This window comes from Silene latifolia, chromosome 10 (genome assembly GCF_048544455.1).
Source record: "Silene latifolia isolate original U9 population chromosome 10, ASM4854445v1, whole genome shotgun sequence".
Classification (NCBI taxonomy): Eukaryota; Viridiplantae; Streptophyta; class Magnoliopsida; order Caryophyllales; family Caryophyllaceae; genus Silene; species Silene latifolia.
Window position 1 is genome coordinate 159,738,958 of NC_133535.1, and position 19,773 is coordinate 159,758,730.

At 41.0% G+C, this 19,773-nt stretch overlaps 3 protein-coding genes across 4 annotated transcripts; all 3 read left to right on the top strand.

Moving 5' to 3' along the window:
* The first annotated feature begins 978 nt into the window (after positions 1–978).
* LOC141606666 (uncharacterized) lies at positions 979–4,407 on the top strand. The gene is made up of 4 exons (XM_074425882.1): positions 979–1,079; positions 1,723–2,960; positions 3,107–3,301; positions 4,115–4,407. The coding sequence occupies exons 2-4, from the start codon at positions 1,746–1,748 to the stop codon at positions 4,250–4,252; spliced, it is 1,548 nt and encodes a 515-aa protein (XP_074281983.1). The 5' UTR covers positions 979–1,079; positions 1,723–1,745; the 3' UTR covers positions 4,253–4,407.
* A 966-nt stretch (positions 4,408–5,373) lies between these two features.
* Positions 5,374–9,170, top strand: LOC141606668 (uncharacterized). Its single transcript, XM_074425883.1, has 4 exons — positions 5,374–5,480; positions 6,332–7,590; positions 7,676–7,870; positions 8,614–9,170. The coding sequence occupies exons 2-4, from the start codon at positions 6,346–6,348 to the stop codon at positions 8,749–8,751; spliced, it is 1,578 nt and encodes a 525-aa protein (XP_074281984.1). The 5' UTR covers positions 5,374–5,480; positions 6,332–6,345; the 3' UTR covers positions 8,752–9,170.
* Positions 9,171–9,800: 630 nt separating this feature from the next.
* Positions 9,801–13,020, top strand: LOC141606669 (F-box protein At3g62430-like). Of its 2 annotated transcripts, XM_074425885.1 has the most exons (4): positions 9,813–11,390; positions 11,506–11,700; positions 12,269–12,431; positions 12,662–13,020. In XM_074425885.1, exons 1-3 carry the CDS (start codon positions 10,197–10,199, stop codon positions 12,404–12,406), a joined length of 1,527 nt encoding a protein of 508 aa, XP_074281986.1. In that variant the 5' UTR covers positions 9,813–10,196; the 3' UTR covers positions 12,407–12,431; positions 12,662–13,020. The 2 variants fall into 2 exon arrangements, with proteins under 2 accessions (XP_074281985.1, XP_074281986.1); XM_074425884.1 differs by lacking the exons at positions 12,269–12,431; positions 12,662–13,020 and adding an exon at positions 11,780–12,167 and having other exon boundaries at positions 9,801–11,390; positions 11,506–11,732.
* The last annotated feature ends 6,753 nt before the right edge of the window (positions 13,021–19,773 follow it).

The following is a 19,773-nucleotide window of genomic DNA, read 5'->3' on the forward strand; positions in this document are numbered from 1 at the left end:
TTCTCCCAAACATACCCTTGTCTTTCTAAAAATCATCAGCATACTCTCAAACTTATGAACCATAAATTTCCAAATTGTTAATCCCTAATTAATTCATAGAATCCATCAATCAATCAGGCGACAAAGACGATAATTTGCGGATTATCAACGGAAAACTCCTTGGAATTGGACATATGAAGACTGAAGTATAAACAAAGGGTAGAGTAAACTTTTATGTAGACACTTGGTAAGAACAACAGTAGTCTCCTGCACTTTGTTAATAGATACAAAGTGTTTACCTTTTCATGAATTAAACACAAAATCAACGAAAAATCCTTGGATTTGGGCATATTAGCCGAATCAGCATCAACAATAGATGATGTTTCGAGTGCATTTGCGAATACATCTGTTTTTACAACGGAAGAGCTAAGTTTAGAATCAAATGGAGAGGGAGAAATTGATGATGAGCAGCTTAGATTATTAGGTTTTATCGTTGAATTGTTGGTTAAATCAATTGGATTTTAGCTAATGATTGATGGATCTTTGTGAATTAATTAGGGATTATCAATTTGGGGATTTAGGGTTTATAAGTTTGGGAGTATGCTGATGATTTTTACAAAGACATTGGTATGTTTGGGAGTAATAGAGGGAAGGGTATTATGGGCATTTTACGTAAAATGTTATTTAACGAGTCGGGAAATAAGAAAAACAAGTGTCGGGGCAAATATACGGTGGTGATTGGGGAGTTTAGATGAAAGTTTGGGGGTTATTTGTAAAAATGCAAATACATGGTGGTTATTTGTAAAAATGCGCAAATACGAGGTGGTTATTTGTAATTTTTCCTAATTAAATATATAAAATATTTATCTATGTTACTCCCATATTTTACTTTAATTATGTCCGATTCTCACACACTGCAACACAAAACATCATTTCGACAATTCAGTTTAATTTTACCCTAGAATGTAGAATCATAAAAACTTTTATCCAATATTGTGCGGAGTGACGCAGTACCGAAATACCGAATTAGTTGGAATTTGTCGGGAGTATTCTTCTTCACTCCCAAACTCTAATTGATTGATCCAAAATCTCTCACACTGGTATAATTTAATTTCTAATTCTTTAGTATTCTATTTATTACGATTCATTATTCTGTGTTCTTACTTGAATTTGGGTATTCAACATATTTAATTTTGTCTTAGACAAACTTAAAATCTGGAATTTAGATGATTCATGCTTTTTCTTGTTGATTTTATAATTATAGTTCATAATTGTATATGAATTTACTATTAATTATGTGGGTTTACCTTATTTCTGGATTAAAATTTGTTTTTTCTTCATTTGATTAGTATTTGGTAGATTGCGATTTCATTTTTAGGGTTTGTTGTTTCTATTTGAATTGGGTTTAATTAGTTGATGATCAAGTATTTAGATTATGCAATCAGTTAGAATTATTGATTATGAAATTGGGTTAAATTTGATGATGATGATGATGATCAAGTGTTTAGATATATTGTTAAATTGGTTAAATTTGATGATGATCTAGAATTTTGATGATGAAATTAGTTAGAACTATTGATTGATTGTCAAATTGGGTTTAATTAACTTATGATCAAGAAATTAGACGATGCCATCATGTAGAATTGTTGATTGTGGAATTGGGTTGAAGTCGTTATGATCATCAATTTTAACGGTGCGTGTCACCTGCTTGATGAAATTCCTCTAAGAAAATTTTGATGACAGGAGACAAACTAACAAGGGATAAAATGGAATCAGTTGATCGAATTTCGGAACTCCCAGAGTTTATCCTTCATATTATTCTTTCCTTCCTTGATACGAAGGAGGCTTGTCAAACTAGCGTTCTATCTAAAAAATGGCATGCGGCTTGGTCATCAGTCCCAGTTTTGGATTTTCAGCCACAGTACTTTAAAAAAGCAGGTTCGCCTCATTCAGAGAAACTTGAAAGAGACTTTTATGATCGAAATACACTTTTAAGTTATTTGGGGTTCATAAATAAAACGATGGCAAGATATTGTAGCGAGAAGCATGGAATAAGGAAATTTTGCCTCGAAATCCCTTTGTTTGAAGGAACCTTGAAGCCTTTAATTGATAAATGGATAGAAGTTGCGGTGCAAAACAAAGTAGAGGAGTTGGATATTATGGTTATTATCGAGGACTCGGGGGATTATACATTACCCGAGTTTCTTTTTAGTGCACGGTCACTCAAAGTCTTGAAGGGTGACAAGGTGGTGATGCCAAATTACCCAACCATGAAGCTGTTCTCCCTTGAATATTTGGTCTTAACCCGGGCAGCTATAGATGATGATATGCTTCAGCGGATCATCACTGATTGCCCTTTGATTGCCTTAGACTTTAGTGATTGCTCGGGCCTTGAAAGTACGGTTCCGTGCATTAATAAGTCTCATAAGGATGACGTGGCCGGAAATTACAACAGAACATCCACTCTTCAAAGGTTTTCCTATTTTAATTGTTTTGAGTGTCCGTGGCGGCCATGGCATATGAATATAGCTGCATTGAGGAATTTGAGAAAGGTGGAAATTACATCTTCAGATATTACAGATGACCTTGTTGTTGAGTTGGCTTCTGGACTTGCCGTGCTAGAAAAGCTAGTTCTTAATAAATGTGTATTGCTGAACTGCGTAAAAGTCTCAAGCGTTTCACTTAGAAAACTTATAGTAGTAGGATGCTACATGTTGGAGAAGCTTACAATTGATGCCCCGAACTTGATTAGGTTTGAACTCTATTCTGAGTTGAAATTCGCTCCCTCAACTATTAACGATACCACTGAGCTGATGCCTGCACTGTCATTTATCAATGTGCAAGACAGTTGTGTTGCGAACTTATTTGTTTGGGTCGAATTTCCTTGCACCCAGTGGTTCGTTAAGCTACGGGAGTTTCTTCTAGGAGCAAAGATATTCAAGGTCATAGAGATGACGTTTAGTCCTGAATCTGTTTATCAGGTGTGATATTCTGAAATTTAAGTTACTCCGTGTATGTTTGTTTAATTATCTATACGTAATTTAATTACATGATTATAGTTTCCACACGGTGTTATAATGTAGTTGCAATACATGTGGTTAATAACATGATTATGTTGGATCTGAAGATTACAGTAGACGAGGACCATTTGCGTAGGATTAATACTGGAACACCGTATAAGCTCAAAGAGCTCAAGCTGTTCCGCACATGGGATTGGGGACTTGAAAAATCTTCGCTTGCTGCTTTTCTGGATGGTCTATTTTGGAGTTGTCACCCTTATGTTCTGACGATACCAACAAGTTTCCAGAATCCGACTGTCGAGGTATATTATGCTAATTACTGCAGCGGTTTGTTCAATTGTTCGTCATTTTTTTTGAGGATATTCTCTCGTGTACCCCTGAACTTTTTCGTTTTCTGAGGCGTACCCCTCATTTTTCACAAAAAAACTTTGACCAACAATAATTCTATGTTACGAGTTCAGAAAACGGTAAATTTTTTTTTTCAAACCAATTATCAAGGCATTGAATTTGAAAAAAAAAAAATTCACCGCTTTTTGAACTCGTAGCCTGTAACTATGGTTGGTCAAAGCTTTTTTAACGAATAAACTTTGACCGACCATAATTCCCGACTACGAGTTGAGACGTCGGTGAATTCTTTTTCAAACTAAAGACCTCCTAAAGACGGTCAATTTGAAAAAAAAAAAAGGTTTTATCATATTCTGAACTTGTAGTAAGAGTTATTGACGGTCAAAGTTTTTTTTGCAAGAAAAGAAGGGTACATCTTAGAAAATGAAGAAGTTGAGGGGTATACGAGAGAATACCACTTTTTTTTGTAACACGATGACCTACCAAAAACAAGTACTTCCTTTAGACCGTCGCTATGCATATACGTATGGTGTGCGGAGTATGTATACACTTTTTCTGATATAAACCATTAGTGCTTAAAATCCTCGCTTGCCAAAGAACCGCCAGGCAAACTGTGGCTGCCGTTAAATACTTTGTAGCTGTGAGGTATTGTAAAGAAATGCTTATTTGTGCTCAGTAAACGGTGATTTTGGTTTTGAAATGAAATCTTAAAGCAATTATCCCCTCCTGAAAAAACTAATTTGCGTTTTTTTTTTTTGTTTTTTTACCAGTTGATCTTGGGCATCCTTAAAGATAAAGTACGGTGCCCGAATGATCCGTTGAAAGGCATTGAGGTTGAAGTCGTTGACTACTCTCGCTTGCTTTCGTTTGCATATCATGTCGAGATCAGGCTGAGGTTGTGTTGGTAGTCATTTTCTTTTCGCAGTACATTTTATTTGGCATACGCCATACGGTTACAAAAGGTAGAAGATTGAACAAACACAGGATTATATTTTATGGAAATCAAATAAGATCAAATCATCAAATTGATGCTGCGATGCTAGGGTTTAATTTTTGGAGCAAATTCGTGTCATGAATTTTAAATGTTCGCTAATTTTTACGTGTTTGTGACGCGTTAGCTGTGTTTGTTTCGTACTACTATCAGTTTTTCATCCTTGGTTTATTGTACGTCACTTCAAAAAATGTGAAAAAAAAATACTTCCGTGATTTCAGACCAAATATTCGATGCAGGGGCGAAATTATTGGTACAAAATTTTACCAAGAATCAAAACATTAGTCTAACACATGTTTTTGATCATATTTATTTTATTTGAAAGAAAGTTCTCGAGTATACTCTGTATTTTTTGTTCTCAAAAAAACTAGCTGGTACCATGGCTTGGTCGGTCTGTACTTAACTTCATCCCTAATCTTATGGGTCTGACCGTTTGATACTTGGATTAAGTCGACATGATATAGTGGGTTACTCACTAAAGTCTGTATTATATTGGGTCAAACTAATTTTTACCTAATACTCTGTATTTATTTAGAAATTTTACGTAAATTTGATATGATTTGTATCTATAGATTATCTTTTTCTTACAATAATTCAAAAAGGGAAATGGAAATTTGATTTAAACGAGAGAGGAATCATATCTCTTATATAAAGTTAATTGAGATATGCAAAAATAAATAAGTACAAACAATTTCATGTACAGGACTAATCTTCTACGTTTTCCTAATTTATATCACTCGGACACTTTACTTTAATTGAATAACATATATTCGATCCTCTTAACACACCAACATGAAATATACCTTCGAGCTTTAACAATTCATTTTAGACTAAATTAAAAAAAAAAAAAAATTCTCTTAAAATCTTCTTAATATAATATAATACTCTCTATATTCAAACCAAAAGTAACATTTTTATACGTCCGACACTTGAAACCGAGCCGGGGTGACATAAGACTACAAGAGTACGAAAGGCTAAAGCCACACCGAATTAGTTGGAATTTGCTTTGAGTAATTTTTCTTTCACTCCCAAACCCTAATCCAAATTTAAAAATTAATCAATTTTAAAATTAGTCAAAACACGAACACACTCAACATGATATACCCAAATGTTACCCTAATTGATTGATCCAAAATCTCAAACTGGTATAATTTAATCTCTAATTCTTTTGTATTCTATGTGTTATGATTTGGTATTCTGTGTTCTTACTTGAATTGAGTATTCAACATATTTAATTTTGTCTTTGGCAAACTTAAAATCTGGAATTGAATTCTGGAATTTGGATGATTCATGCTTTTTCTTGTTGATTTTATAATTATAGTTCATAATTGTACATGAATTTACTATTGATTATATGGGTTTACCTGATTTCTGGATTAAAATTTGTTTTTTCTTCATTTGATTAGTATTTGGAATGTTGCAATTGCATCATTAGGGTTTGTTGTTTCTATTTCAATTCGGCTTAATGTTTATGATCAAGAATTTAGATAATGCAATCATGTAGAATTATTGATTGGGAAATTGGGTTAAATTAGTTGATGATCAAGAATTTAGGTAATGCAATTATGTAGAATTGTTGATTGTGAAATTAGGTGATGAATTAATGCAGTTATGTAGACTTATTGATTGTGATTTGTGAAATTGGGTAAAATTTGTTGTTGATTAAGAATTTAGGTGACACAGTTACGTAGAATTTATGATTGTGAAACTGGGTTAAATTGGTTCGTGATCAATAATTTAGATGATGCGATCATGTAGAATTATTGTTTGTAAAATTGGGTTGAATTAGTTGGAGATTAAGAATTCAGATAATGCAACCAGGTAGAATTATCGATTGTGAAATTGGGGTAAAGTAATTGATGATCAAGGATTCAGATAATGCAATCAGGTAGAATTATTGATTGTGAAATTATGTTAAAAGTTATCGATGATCATGAATTTTGATGGTGCGTTTCACGTGCTTGATGAAACTCCTCTGAGAAAATTTGGATGACAGGAGACAAACTATCAATGGATAAAATGGAATCAGTTGATCGAATTTCGGAACTCCCAGAGTTTATCCTTCATAATATTCTTTCGTTCCTTGATATGAAAGAGTCTTGTCGTGCTGGCGTACTGTCTAAGAAATGGCATGCAACTTGGTCTTCAATCCCGGTTTTGGATTTTCAGCCGCAGTACTTTAAGAAGGGGGGAGGATCTAAATATGAAGCAGACTTTTATGATCAAAATACACTTATAAGTTATATGGGGTTCATAACTAATACAATGCAACGATATTCGTGCCAGAAGCATGGTATAAGGAAATTTTGCTTAGAAATTCCCTTGTTTAATGCAGCCTTTATGCCTTTAATTGATACATGGATAGGAATTGCTGTGCAAAACAAAGTAGAGGAGTTGGATATTACGATTGTTGTCGAGGAATCATCGTTGGATTATATATTACCCGAGTTTCTTTTCAATGCAAGGTCACTCAAAGTCTTGGATGGTGACAAGGTGGTTCTACCGAATTACCCAACCATGAAGCTTTTCTGCCTTGAAAAGTTGATCTTGACCCGAGCAACTATAGATGATGATATGCTTCAGCGGATCATCAGTAATTGCCCCTTGATTGCCTTAGAATTTAGGGGATGTGCGGCCCTCAAAAGTATTTCTGTTCCGTATACTAAAAAGTCTCATAAGGATGATGTGGTCAAAGATTTTGGTAGTGGAACACCACAATCAAACAACCGAACATCCACTCTTGAGAAGTTTTTCTATCTAAATTATTTTCAGTGTCCGTGGCCATGGCATATGAATATAGCTGCATTGAGGAACTTGAAAACGGTGGAAATTACATCCGCAGATATTACAGATGACGCTGTTTTTGAGTTGGCTTCTGGACTTACCGTGCTAGAAACGCTAGTTCTTAATAAATGCGCTTTGCTGAAATGCGTAAAAATCTCAAGCATTTCACTTAGAAAATTTACAGTAGTAGGGTGTCCCATGTTACAGAAGCTTACAATTGATGCCCCGAACTTGACTATGTTTCAACTCTATTCCGAGTTGAATTTTGCTCCTTCAATTACTAACTTTAGCAGTGAGTTGATGCCTGCGCTGTCAATTGTTAATGTACAAGACTGTTGTGATGGTGACTTATTTGTATGGGTCGAATCTCCCTGCACCGAGTGGTTCATTAAGTTACAGGAGTTTCTTGTTGGAACAAAAATATTCAAGGTCATAGAGATGACGTTGTCCGGTCTTGAATCTGGTTATCAGGTGTGATCTCTAATTATCTGTACGTTATTGAATTACATGATTATACTTCGTAATAACATGATTGTGTTGATAACTTGATATGTAGATTGAGGTAGACGAGGACCGTCTGCGTAGGATTAATATTGGAGCACTATATAAGGTCAGAGAGATCAAGCTGTATGATACATGTAATTGGGAGCTTGATGAATCTTCAATTTCTGCATTTCTGGATGGTTTATTTTTGACTTGCCGTCCTGATGTACTGGTGATACCAACGGGTTTCCACAACAATATTGTTGAGGTACACTTTGTTACCCTGTAACATGGTTTGAATGTTTTGTCTTCATAAGCTTTCGGATAAACAAAAGTATTTGTCGTAGATGGTTGATGTTAGGAAGCTGCAAGATAACAATTTAGGGGTGGTTTGGTGTAAGCCTATGTCGTAAAATTCTATTGTGTTTATATTGTCTCGAATGTTGAAATTTAAGCTAAATTTGACCCATCCTGATTCAACTATTAGCACCATGTCACCAACCAGAGAATCCTAACCGCAGTCTCTTAGGGAATAGGGATACACACCGTTGTCATGGTTGTATATGTCCTTTAATTTGCGGGAGTCTCTAAGGCACTGAGGTAATGTTTATAATTTTAGGACGTTTCATTTCGGGTCAATTGAAAAAACCTCTTTGTGTTGTTACACAAGCAACAAAGGGATAAAGTTGCATATATTCGAGTATTTGACCCCATTTACCCTGCTACTTGTGGGATGCCTTGAGGCGCTTCAGTATTATTGTTGTTTTATTCAAGAAATTCAACTTCATATTTGTTATGGATGACCGAGTATATTACGAGTGTTATTAAATATAAAATCTTTGTTACATTAATTTTCACTTAAATTCGTTTGACAAGTTATGACTTATGACACTTCCATGCTAATGGTCTCCACAATATTTGTTATGGTTGCATATTGAAGGTTCTGTCCATAATATGAATGTTAAGTTCCTTAAAAACCTTAGTATTCCGATTTATTTCTCTCTTTGGCAGATGATCTTGATCATCCTCAAGGAAAAAGAGGAGTGCTGGAAGGATCCCTTGAAAAGTGTTGAAGTTGAAGGCTTCGAATCCCCTAACTTACTTTCATATCCATATGAGCTCGAGATCAAGCTTAAGTTGTCTTGGTAGCGCCTCAGGAGCGTAGAGCCGTAAACGTCTTTACTGCTTAGTTATACACTGAGGTTCGGAATTACAATTCAGGATGTCTTTTAGAAGTTGTTGCGCTTGCATTTCCATTCCCGATGGAGCCATTTTTTGGAGTTTGATGAAATAAAGCAAAACGGTTCACTAAAGTGATTGCCGCCAGTTCTTTCTATTGTGAAGTATAACAATCATTTGATACATTCCTCGACGCAATTTTCATTTTGGGTCATTTGGAGACAGACTCTTTGTGTTGCTTTGTGTTGCTATTTTGCTAACACGCGTAAGGCTATGTACACCCGAACCCCCTACTCTGCAAATTGCTTAGACCATAAACCAAATTGTAAGGATCCTAAATTTACGCCATGTTCTTTCTAGCTTAATTAATCTCAACTTATTTCAATTTAGCTCTATTCAATTCCAGCTTCATTCAGTTCAGTTCATTGAGACTAAAAGAAAAATAGAAGGAATTTTACCTACATTTGTGAAAGTACAGTTTCCAAAATTTGCTAGGAATCCTAAAAGTGTCATTTAGCAACTTATCACGTTTACAAATTATCACAAGAGGTCTTTGTACAACGTAAAATAACCTTGTAATAATCAATAATGATTGTGTAAGACCATATTGCTAATGTGGGACAATTCTAATTAGTGTTTAACTTATAAAAAAAACCCTTTTATATTGTAATCGGTCTCAATCTATAACTTATATATCCCGTCTATTACTACTATCAATAAAATGTCAAAGGTTCAAAATTGTTGTATTACCTACGAACTACACACTGCACTTAGATCAATTGATACAGAGGTTTTACGAACTTAATTTGATGTCTCATATTCGAATCATGAGATAGTTTTACTATGCTTATGGTCGTGCCCTCATATCTGGCTTGAATTAGGACTAAATCAGATAATATCAAAAAGGAAAAAAAAAATACCTTTAATTAGAAACACAAACTTGAATGTAAGACGGTTTTACATTAAATTACCTAAATAACCTTGTGAGAGGCAGTTATTATAAGGTTATTTGGGTAAATATTAGGTGATTTTATATTGGAAGATATTTACGTAAAACCGTCTGTCTGACATAATAGATGTTTACTTCAACCCTAGCTTTTCTTCGATTCTTTGCGTCATCTGATTAATCTGAAGTATACTGATTTTTGCTGAAAATTCCCATGTGTTCAATTGATTCAAACCCATATGGTATACTCTTTTTGTTATCTAATCTTCCATTTTTTTGATCGATTATGATGCATACCTGTAGTTATTTTAATTGTTGTTTGAGATGGGTTTTTTCTGGAATTTTAATTTGTGGTGAAGATATGATCATGAATTCTGAATTGGGTATTTGTTAGAATAGTGAAAAAGCGAAGAATTAGGGTTTTAGATAGTGCATACCAACTGTTTGACGAAATTCCTGTGAGAAAATAATGGAGGTTGTGGAAAATGTAGCAAAGAAGCAAAGGGGTAATGTTGATAGGATTTCGGAACTTCCGGATTTTATTCTGCATACTATTCTCTCAAGGCTTGATACGAAAGAGGCGGGTCGTGCTAGTGTATTGTCTAAGAAGTGGTATGGTGCTTGGTCGTCCATTCCGGTTTTGAATTTTCAGCCTGGGTACTTTAAGTATGAGTTTGAGGACGATACACGTACACTTGAACGTTTTGTGGAGTTCGTAGATAAGACGATGCAAAGGTACATTACCCAAAAGTATAGAATAACAATAATGTACCTTACGCTTCCTAAGGTTGATGAAAAGCTAGGATCTTTAGTTCACAAATGCATAATGATCGCGGTGCAAAACCAAGTCGAGAGATTGGAAATCCAGATTACTGGTGGAAATGAGTATAGGTTGCCTGAGGTTCTATTTTGTGCAAAATCGCTGAAATATTTGAAATGTGGTAACGTTGGGCTGCCATATTATGCGACTATAGAGCTAATCTCACTCGAATATTTGATTTTGGTCCTGCAAACTGTTGATGAGGACATGCTTCAAGAAATTATCTCCTTCTGCCCCTTGGTTGAATTAGATATTACATACGATAACCACCTTAACAAAATTTCACTTCCTTTGATAAGAAAAGTTAATAAGGAAGTTGAAGTCCGGGGTAGTGGAACGATGCAATCCAACCTCCAAGCATCTCAGCTTCAAAAGTTTGTTTATTGTAGTTGTTGTCGAGATTCTCCATGGCCATGGAACATGAATGTGGTTGCTTTGAAAAACTTGAGAAAGATGGAGATTTGTTGGGCTTCCATAAGTGATGATATTGTTTCTGTGCTAGCATCTGGGCTTACAGCATTAGAAAGTTTAGTATTGGATTCATGCTCCATGCTGCAATTCATTAACATCTCAAGTAATTCGTTGAAGGAACTTCAAATTATAAATTACCTAGATGATTTGAAGAATGTTACAATTGATGCCCCTAACTTGCGCGAGTTTTTGTTCAAATGTAAAGTGGAGACTTCTCTGTCATTGATTAAAGTGCCTGATCACTGTAATGCTCAATTCTTTCCATTGGTGACAGCTTCGATCACCAATTTTTGGTTTGTTAAGCTAAAGAAGTTTCTCACAAAAACAAACCTTTTCAAATCTCTAGAGCTGAACTTGGCTTGCACTCGTCTGGTATGATGTATATCTCCAATTCATAATATATTTACCCTGTTTGATTGTCTCGTATCCAAATGACGAAGTCATGAGACATAGTTTGATCATCTTTCCATTATGTTGGCATCTACAGATTGTAGCAGAGGTGGAGCTACTGAGGAATCTGGTTATTGGTCAACCATACAAACTCAGAGAGTTAAAACTGCGTGAATCAACAGCTTGGGATTCTACAAAATCTTCGCTTATGACCTTTCTGGATGGTTTGTTTTGGTGTTGCCACCCTGATGTGCTGTCAATAACAACAAAGTTAGAGAAGTCGGCTGCGCAGGTATTCTATGTTGCATGGTGGTATGGTACTAGGTTATGGAGACCAAAATCAAGGAAAATTGAAGGGGGTGATGGTGAAGGGAGGAAAAGGGGTTGGTGGGGAAACGTAACCCCGTGGCTCAATCCTCACCCGTCTTGAACAACTTATGTTCTAGGTTTTCTCCCCCGCTCCTTCACCACATCTATCTCCACTATTCCGCATTTATGGTGAAATATTTGTGGTGGAAAATCGTTGTGCCTGTATACTACGAATGCTCTTAATTTTATGCAATGACCCTCTAGCATATTAGAACTCTTGGAATGCTTTGTTCCTATTTACCGAGTCGTAAAAGTAGGAGATTGTTTTGATGCATTTTTATTCGCTTGGTTATCCATCAAACATGAATCCTGAAAGTATTAGCTAAGTGCCTGAATCCGTCCCACCAAATAGTACATCATATTCCAAACTGGATCATCTCCTAGTACTAATCCCTCTTATGTTTGCCAATTGCGGGAAATTTGAATACTGAAAGTATGAAAACTTCAGTGCTTTAAATCCGTAATTTGCTAATGAACTTTTTTTTTGGCAGTTGATCGTGAGCATCCTCAGGGAAAAAGTGCAATGCTGGAAGGATCCCTTGAAAAGCATTGAAGTTGAATGCATTGAATCCCCTCATTTACTTTCATATTTATATGAGATCGAGATTAGACTCAGGCTGTCTTGGTAGTCGCGGTTTGAGAGCCCCTACACAGGTAACATTGTACTTGATAAAAGCTCTCTCCATGTATTGAGCTTATATGATGTCTTCCGCTGATAAAAACAAAGAGTTTCAATCTGAAAGAGGACTCGTTTATCTTTGTCCGATGTTTGTCCAGAAGCTTCATTTTGGGAAATTCAGCTAGAACATAAAAAGGTTCATGGTTGGCTGAATGTGTATTCTCTAACAAAACTGCATATTAATTAGTCGTGTTAATTACAACAGGATGGAAGTGACGGTGAATGGAGGAAAATAGGCACCGGCCTGACTACTTCAGAAAATTGTCATACGCAGTTACATTTCAGGATGTTTTCTGCTGATCATTCACTCGTCAACAATGCTTTTTCCCCCTCAGGAATCCAGCTGATAAAAACCGAGAGATTTGTTTCGAAGAGGACTCGTTCCTAAATCCTAATGTTCATTTTGAAGCTAATTGGTTGTATACTCTGATATTTTCGATCTAGCCGATTCACCTTCATTTCCTCCATATTTTGATTTAGCGGAACATAAACAGTTGCTAAAGATTAAGAGAACATAAAAGTGTGAATTACTCGATTCAGCTAATGTGATGTTATTTTCGATAAGCCGATTTGAAGTTTACCGTCATTTCCTCCATATTCTGACAATTTTTTTTTTTTTTTTGAGAGAAAAACAATTCATTAATAGAACGCCATATGACACTTACAAATGATAGGTATAATCGAAAACAAATCTAATTAAAACCAAAGAAAAACAATTTTATTATAAACTAAGGATACCAAAACAGCATTTGACAATGCGACTCGTCTTATTATCTATAGCTGACAATGATTTTGAATTGTATTGACTATTGAGTGCTTTTGTACAACGTAATATTACTCACAAATACTATCCTACAACCAGTTGTATAATAACAATATACAACCGCATTAAAGTTATCGAGCTCTTACACAAAGTTGTTGAGTTATTTTACAAGTTATTGAGTTATTTTACGAAGTTATTGAGCTTAATAATTATTCTATTAAGCTCAACAACTTTGTACCTGATGGGGCATATTCTGCACCGCTGACCAAGTCAACATATTGAGCAAGGTCAAGGGTATCCATAGCAAAGTCAACGACTTAGACAGCCTAGCCGATACAATCCATCGGCTGTCACACCGGTCTCGGCCGGACAACTAGCCAAATGGACACATATCCGCGTACTCATATCCAAGACCCTCGGCGAGCCCACCACAGGTCCATCGGCCGAGGGTACAACGGTCTTTCCACCTAATGAGCCACTTGGCCACTTGGCCACTTGGCCACTACGTGACAAAAGGTGAATGCCTATAAATACTCCTCAACCTTCATTGAGGAAAGGATCCACAAATTGACCTAATAACCACTATTCATCTGGTAATATCTTCCTTATCTCTCTACTATACACTCTTAGCCAAGTAACAATAACTTACCTCTCTAAGTTTACTGACTTGAGCGTCGGAGTGAGTACGCTCGGCTAAAGCCGAGCCCTCAGTTTGTTCATCGTTTCAGGAGACCGCAGGAAGGATTCCAGCAAGGACATCATTCTACCCAAGCTACGAGTGGTATCAAACATCTGCTCTGGATTTACACCCGGAACAATTGGCGCCGTCTGTGGGGAGAAATTAGACACTAAAAGCCAGTCACATTCATTCCCAAACAACAAAAACAAAAACACAAGAAAAACCCACCCCAAAAGCTAAGAAGATGTCAAAACAACAAGTGGTCGTGACCGACGAAACCGAGCTACCCCAGGAGGATACATTTCACCATTCTGGAATGTTGCAACCCTCCACCGGCGGAGTAATCCAACCGGAAGTCGGAATGCCGATAACACCGGACACACCGCCGCCCGTCAACCAGGTCACCATCATGGGACAGGTGGTTGACATAGCAAAACTGAAGACACTCCTAGACCTGATTGGGAGTGCACCAACTCACGCAGGCTCGCCGACACAAGCGGCGGAAACCGTCCAAAAAACCAGGGCCCAGGACGTGACTCCAAGAAATTTGAACGAAGCACTGGGAGAAGCAGACCCTATCAAGACGCCGGAGGAGCCCAGAGTGGTCGTGGTGAACATAAGCCCATCTCGCACTCGGGAGAGGACAGCGTCGCCGCAACACCGACGGGGAACACCCCGGGGGAACCAGCGAAGTCCGACTCAGGAGAGTCGGAGAAGAAGTCCAAGTCGAAGAAGGAGTCCTTCCCGCTACGAGGAGAGAAGCCGGACCAGGAATGCGAGGAGCCGGTCGCCGCGTGTCATCCGACACGTGGTCAAGCAGCCTCTCAGTGATTATGTTCTAGAGACCGCCGTGCCACCCAAACTGAAGCTGCCGGCGCTCACATACAAAGGAGATAGTGACCCAACCGACCACGCCGAGGCCTTTGAGTCTCACATGTCGGTATGGGAGCAGCCCGATGAAGTCTGGTGCCGGGTCTTCCCAACGACTCTGCATGGGATGGCTCAGAGTTGGTACAAGGGGCTTCCCGACGGCTCGGTATATTGTTTCGCCGACCTAAAGGACGCCTTCTTGGCCCAGTACTCTTGTAACAAAAGGAGGGCCGTGGAAACATCGGACCTCCTAACTATCAAACAGGAGGAGGGCGAGTCTCTACGAGCCTATGTGAAGAGATTCGACGGCAAAGTTCAGCAGATTCGGGAGATCAACCCCGAACTAGCGGCGTTCGCACTCATGAAGGGCCTCCCGAAGGGAAGCTTGAAAGACGAGCTCATCAAGCACGGGGGCCTGGGCCTGGACGCCGCAAGGAGGATGGCCGATCAGGCCATCAAGGTGGAGGATTACCACAAGACCTGGGTAGGCCCCAGCGAGGCCGAGCCCTCAGAGAAGAAAAGCCACCGGGACGACAGTCCGGATGAGAGACGCCGCGACACTAACAGGTCGCGGTCTGATGAGAAACGCCGTGACAAAAACAGGTCACGGTCCGATAGATCTGCCAAGAAGCAGGACTCGACGGGCGCCGGGGGGAATTCGGGGCTGTTTTACCAAAGGCATTACCATGACAAAACCCCTCTGGTCGCATCGGCCGCCCAGGTCTTCGCCCTGAGCAGGAGCGAGGGCCAGAAGTGGGAACGGCCTCCCAAGCCAAAAGGAGACGGTGACGCGAACCAGTACTGCGAGTATCACGGTTGCGCCGGCCACCTCACTGACAACTGCCGGCACCTGAAGAATGCCATTGAAGAGCTAATCCGAAAGGGGTGCCTCGACAAGTATGTGGCCAAAGGCCAGAAGACTGACGCCAGCGGCTCAGATAAGAAATCCGTTTTTCAACGGATAGGAGTTATCCACGTAGTCATCGGAGGTAACGAGAACGGTGGGTCGGCTCATGGGCACAAAAGGCACCTGAACGAGCTGTATCAGGCCATCAACTTTGTGCCCAACACAGCGACCCCCGCCTCCAGCATTCCCGATATGACTATTGGAGGGAAGGACTACGAGGGAGTCATCGCCCCTCACAGCGACCCACTCGTAGTCAACTTGGACATAGCCAATCACCTGGTGAAGAGGTGTCTGATTGACACAGGCGCCTACACGAACATTATGTTTAGGGAGTGCTTTAACAGCCTCGGCCTTAGACTCAAGGATTTGAGCCCCTGCACCCATCCACTATACAGCTTCTCCGGGGCTGGCCTGGTACCCCTGGGTTCAATCAGGCTCCCGGTGATGCTCGGCGAGGGAAATGCGGCCAAGAATGTCTTAGCCGAGTTCGTCGTCATCAACGGCTCATCCGCCTACAACGCCCTGATAGGCCGAGTTACTCTGAGCGATGCCGACGCAGTGATGTCCATCCGGGCCCTGACACTAATGTATGTCTCGGACCGGGGGGAAGCACATAAGCTCGTCTCCAAAGACGAGAAGGACGAGGTGGTCAACATCCAGATATCTGCCAGAGGATGCAACATGCAATCCCTCAAAGTGGCGAAGCAGTCGGAGAAGGGGAAAAGCTCATCCTCACAACCAAAGGGCGACCTTATGGATGCAACCGACGGCTGACGGAGGAAGAGCGCCTCTAATAAGGCATTAGGAAACTAATAGACCTTGTTTAGCGCCGGAGGTGCCCAAAACAGCTGTGGGCACCCCGACGCATGTTAATATCAAATGTAAAAAGGACCAAGTCTTTCATCAAAATGTTCATTTTTTCAGGCTAGGCGCCATCATGAAGCCGACGCCGTCTCATACTGTCGATTGGATAAGAGCGGCGTTCGTTGTGAAAACGACGACGCCTGCTCACACTGTCGATTGGACAAGAGCGGCAGTCGTTATAAAGAATGAAGCCGACGCCGTCTCATACTGTCGATTGGATAAGAGCGGCGTTCGTTGTGAAAACGACGACGCCGCTCACACACGTCGATTGGACAAGAGCGGCGTTCGTTATAAAGAATGAAGCCGACGCCGTCTCATACTGTCGATTGGATAAGAGCGGCGTTCGTTGAAAAACGACGACGCCCGCTCACACTGTCGATTGGACAAGAGCGGCATCGTTATAAAGAATGAAGCCGACGCCTCTCATACTGTCGATTGGATAAGAGCGGCGTTCGTTGTGAAAACGACGACGCCGCTCACACCTGCTGTCGATTGGACAAGAGCGGCGTTCGTTATAAAGAATGAAGCCGACGCCGTCTCATACTGTCGATTGGATAAGAGCGGCGTTCGTTGTGAAAACGACGACGCCTGCTCACACTGTCGATTGGACAAGAGCGGCAGTCGTTATAAAGAACGAAGCCGACGCCGTCTCATACTGTCGATTGGACAAGAGCGGTGGTCACCACGAAGAAATGTAGTGCTATGGCAGTCACCCCAAATAGTTAACGCTTCGGCAGTCACTAAAAGTGGCAGACGCCGCATAACATACTATCCAGACGCCGACTCTCACCGTCGTACCGACGAGAGCGGCGATCTCCATCGAAGGCGGTTTCATCGGCGATCGCGGCCATAGCTTGATAAACAGTCAAAATGCCTTAAACGTTAAAAACAGTTGAGATACACACTCTAAACCGCCTCGGCCAAGCCAAGTCGAAAACAAAAAGAGACGCTCAATTAATGACGTAAGGGGGCAACTCAGACAAAAACGAGAAAAGACCTCGGCCAAGCCGGCAAAGCAAAGCAAAAAAAAAAAAAAAAAAAAAAAAAAAAAAAAAAAAAAAATTATTATGGAAAAGACATCGGCATACCGAAGGCAAAAGAAACGAACTCTTATTAATAATAAACAGTTTACAGGCGAAGAAAAAGAAGATGACGGCCGTCCCCATTGGGATAAACCAAAACACAACCTATCAAAGTTGTACAAAATACAAGGAAAGAAAAGCAAAAACTACAATTTAAGTCATTTGAAGCGCCAAAAGATGGCAGAAGGAAAGAGCTTGACAATTGGCCCCCGAACAGCTGAAACAGATCTGCTGTAAACTTGTTCTCATCAAGCAGCCCACGGTGTTAGTGAGGAGCTGAAGCTATCTGAGACGCCGGGCAACCCGCCCCCCTATGCCTGTCGCTGCTCACCATCAGCAGCGGTAGCCGCATCCTCTTCAGTGGGCAACCCAGCAGTTTCCCTAGCAGCATCAGTTTCGGCCTCGGCTTCATCAGCCGCCCTCATTCTGTCAGCTTCCTCATGGGCCGCCTTAACCTTCTCAGCAAGAGCAGCCTTCTCCGCGGCCGCCTCCTTCTCAATCTTCGCCCTCACCGCCTCCTGGGCCTTCTCCGCCATGGCTTTCTCTTTAGCCGCAAGCCTATCATCAAGCAGCTCCTCATATTTGTCCCACGGAAAGGAACCATCAAGAGGAAAGAGCTCCCCGATCACTTCCCTAGCGGCTCCCTCGGCCAAGTCCCGAAATTCAGCGCACAGGTTGGGAAGCATGACGGTTTGGAGCATCTCAATGTCCGCCTCTTTCTGCTTGATGATGGCCTCTCTGCCCCGAATCACCTTCGCCTGGGCCTTAAACAGGTCCCTGGATTCGTCCCTCTGCTGGAGATAGAGGTCGGCACGCCCCTGAGCCTTCTCCCAGGCGGCGTCGCGGCTTTCGGCCCGCGGCCTCGGCCTTGGCTCTCTCGGCGAGACCTCCTTTTCGGCGTCCTCCCCGAGTTTTCTCTCAGCCAAGAGCGCCTTCTCAGCATCTCCCCTAAGCTTCCGCTCATTAAGGAGATCCAGCTTCGCCGACGCAGCCACCTGCTTAGTGGCATTACGCTCATGAACAGCTCGAGCCACGGCCTTTTCCTGCTCCATAAGACGAGCACCGGTAACCACGTTCCACCTTGCCAGCTCCCTAATCAGCTTCGTGCCTTCCTCTATGAGCTGGGAGACGGAAGCCCTCTGGGATGAAGGGTTGACGGTGGTGACGATTTGACCACCAAACCCCGGCTGGGAGGAGGAAGCCTTTTGGGATGAAGGGTTGACGGTGACGCCTTGATCACCAACCTGCGCAGAGGACCCCTTCACCTGCTGCCCAACGAGAGCAGAAGCCGGCTGCGGCTGACCTACAAAAATTTAATAAAAGCATTAGTATCAACATGTATCAGCGTATCGAAAAACAAGTCATCAGGGGCACCTAATGACCTGGCTAGATTTGAGCCACGGGATAGATAGGTACCTTGCCTGGCCTTCTTGGCCGAAGGAGGCACCTCCCCGCCAGCAGTAGAGGCTGTTTTCTTCCTCTTACGGATGAGAGGAGATCCCTCCGCATCAGAGTCCTCCTCAGAAGGAATATCAACAATCTCCACCTTCTTTGGGGGGGAATAGGAGGTGGAATCGGGGTCAATGGCGTTTTTCGCGTCCGACGCACTACACCGCTAACGACCCTAGCCTGAGCCTCCTCCACGCTCAAGCCCTTCAGCCGTTGTTCCATAAGGTCACTCGGCGACTTCCTGCGGTCGTGGGCTGAAGCCTTGGGATGTAAGTTAGCAACGGTTCCATCTTTGTGCAGCCCCATTCTCCGAAGAAGATCTTCAGGCAAGTCCTTTCCAAAGTGATCTGCGAAAGAAACAAACCAAGAGTTAAGTAGAGGAAGTAAACCGTAATTCGAGGAGCAAGAGCACTAAGAGCGGCGATGGGCCTCACACCGACCCCACTCGCCCTGTGCTAGGGCCGGTATGAGGCCAACATGGTAGAGCGGCTCATCCTGAAGAATGATCTGCGTCGGGGGAATCCATTTTTTCGGCACCCCACCCTTGTCCACCTCAAAGAGCCTCATTGCCAGCCTTTCATCCTCTTGAAGATAGACACTGCCGGCATCCATTTTGAGTTTCTTCCGGGAAACCCATCTATCGTGCTCCGCCTGAGTCTCACACCGCAAGTTAACTCGGTGCTGGAAAAAGCAGGGCAGCGGA

Excerpts from the sequence above, each read along its gene's own strand:
- LOC141606666 (XM_074425882.1), top strand. The coding sequence starts at position 1,746 with ATGGAATCAGTTGATCGAATTTCGGAACTCCCAGAGTTTATCCTTCAT. Across the intron at positions 2,961-3,106 it reads GTCCTGAATCTGTTTATCAG|ATTACAGTAGACGAGGACCA; the intron begins GTGTGATATTCT and ends TTGGATCTGAAG. Across the intron at positions 3,302-4,114 it reads TCCAGAATCCGACTGTCGAG|TTGATCTTGGGCATCCTTAA; the intron begins GTATATTATGCT and ends TTTTTTTACCAG.
- LOC141606669 (XM_074425884.1), top strand. The coding sequence starts at position 10,197 with ATGGAGGTTGTGGAAAATGTAGCAAAGAAGCAAAGGGGTAATGTTGAT. Across the intron at positions 11,391-11,505 it reads ACTTGGCTTGCACTCGTCTG|ATTGTAGCAGAGGTGGAGCT; the intron begins GTATGATGTATA and ends TGGCATCTACAG. Across the intron at positions 11,733-11,779 it reads GCATGGTGGTATGGTACTAG|GGAGGAAAAGGGGTTGGTGG; the intron begins GTTATGGAGACC and ends GTGATGGTGAAG.
- LOC141606668 (XM_074425883.1), top strand. The coding sequence starts at position 6,346 with ATGGATAAAATGGAATCAGTTGATCGAATTTCGGAACTCCCAGAGTTT. Across the intron at positions 7,591-7,675 it reads GTCTTGAATCTGGTTATCAG|ATTGAGGTAGACGAGGACCG; the intron begins GTGTGATCTCTA and ends CTTGATATGTAG. Across the intron at positions 7,871-8,613 it reads TCCACAACAATATTGTTGAG|ATGATCTTGATCATCCTCAA; the intron begins GTACACTTTGTT and ends TCTCTTTGGCAG.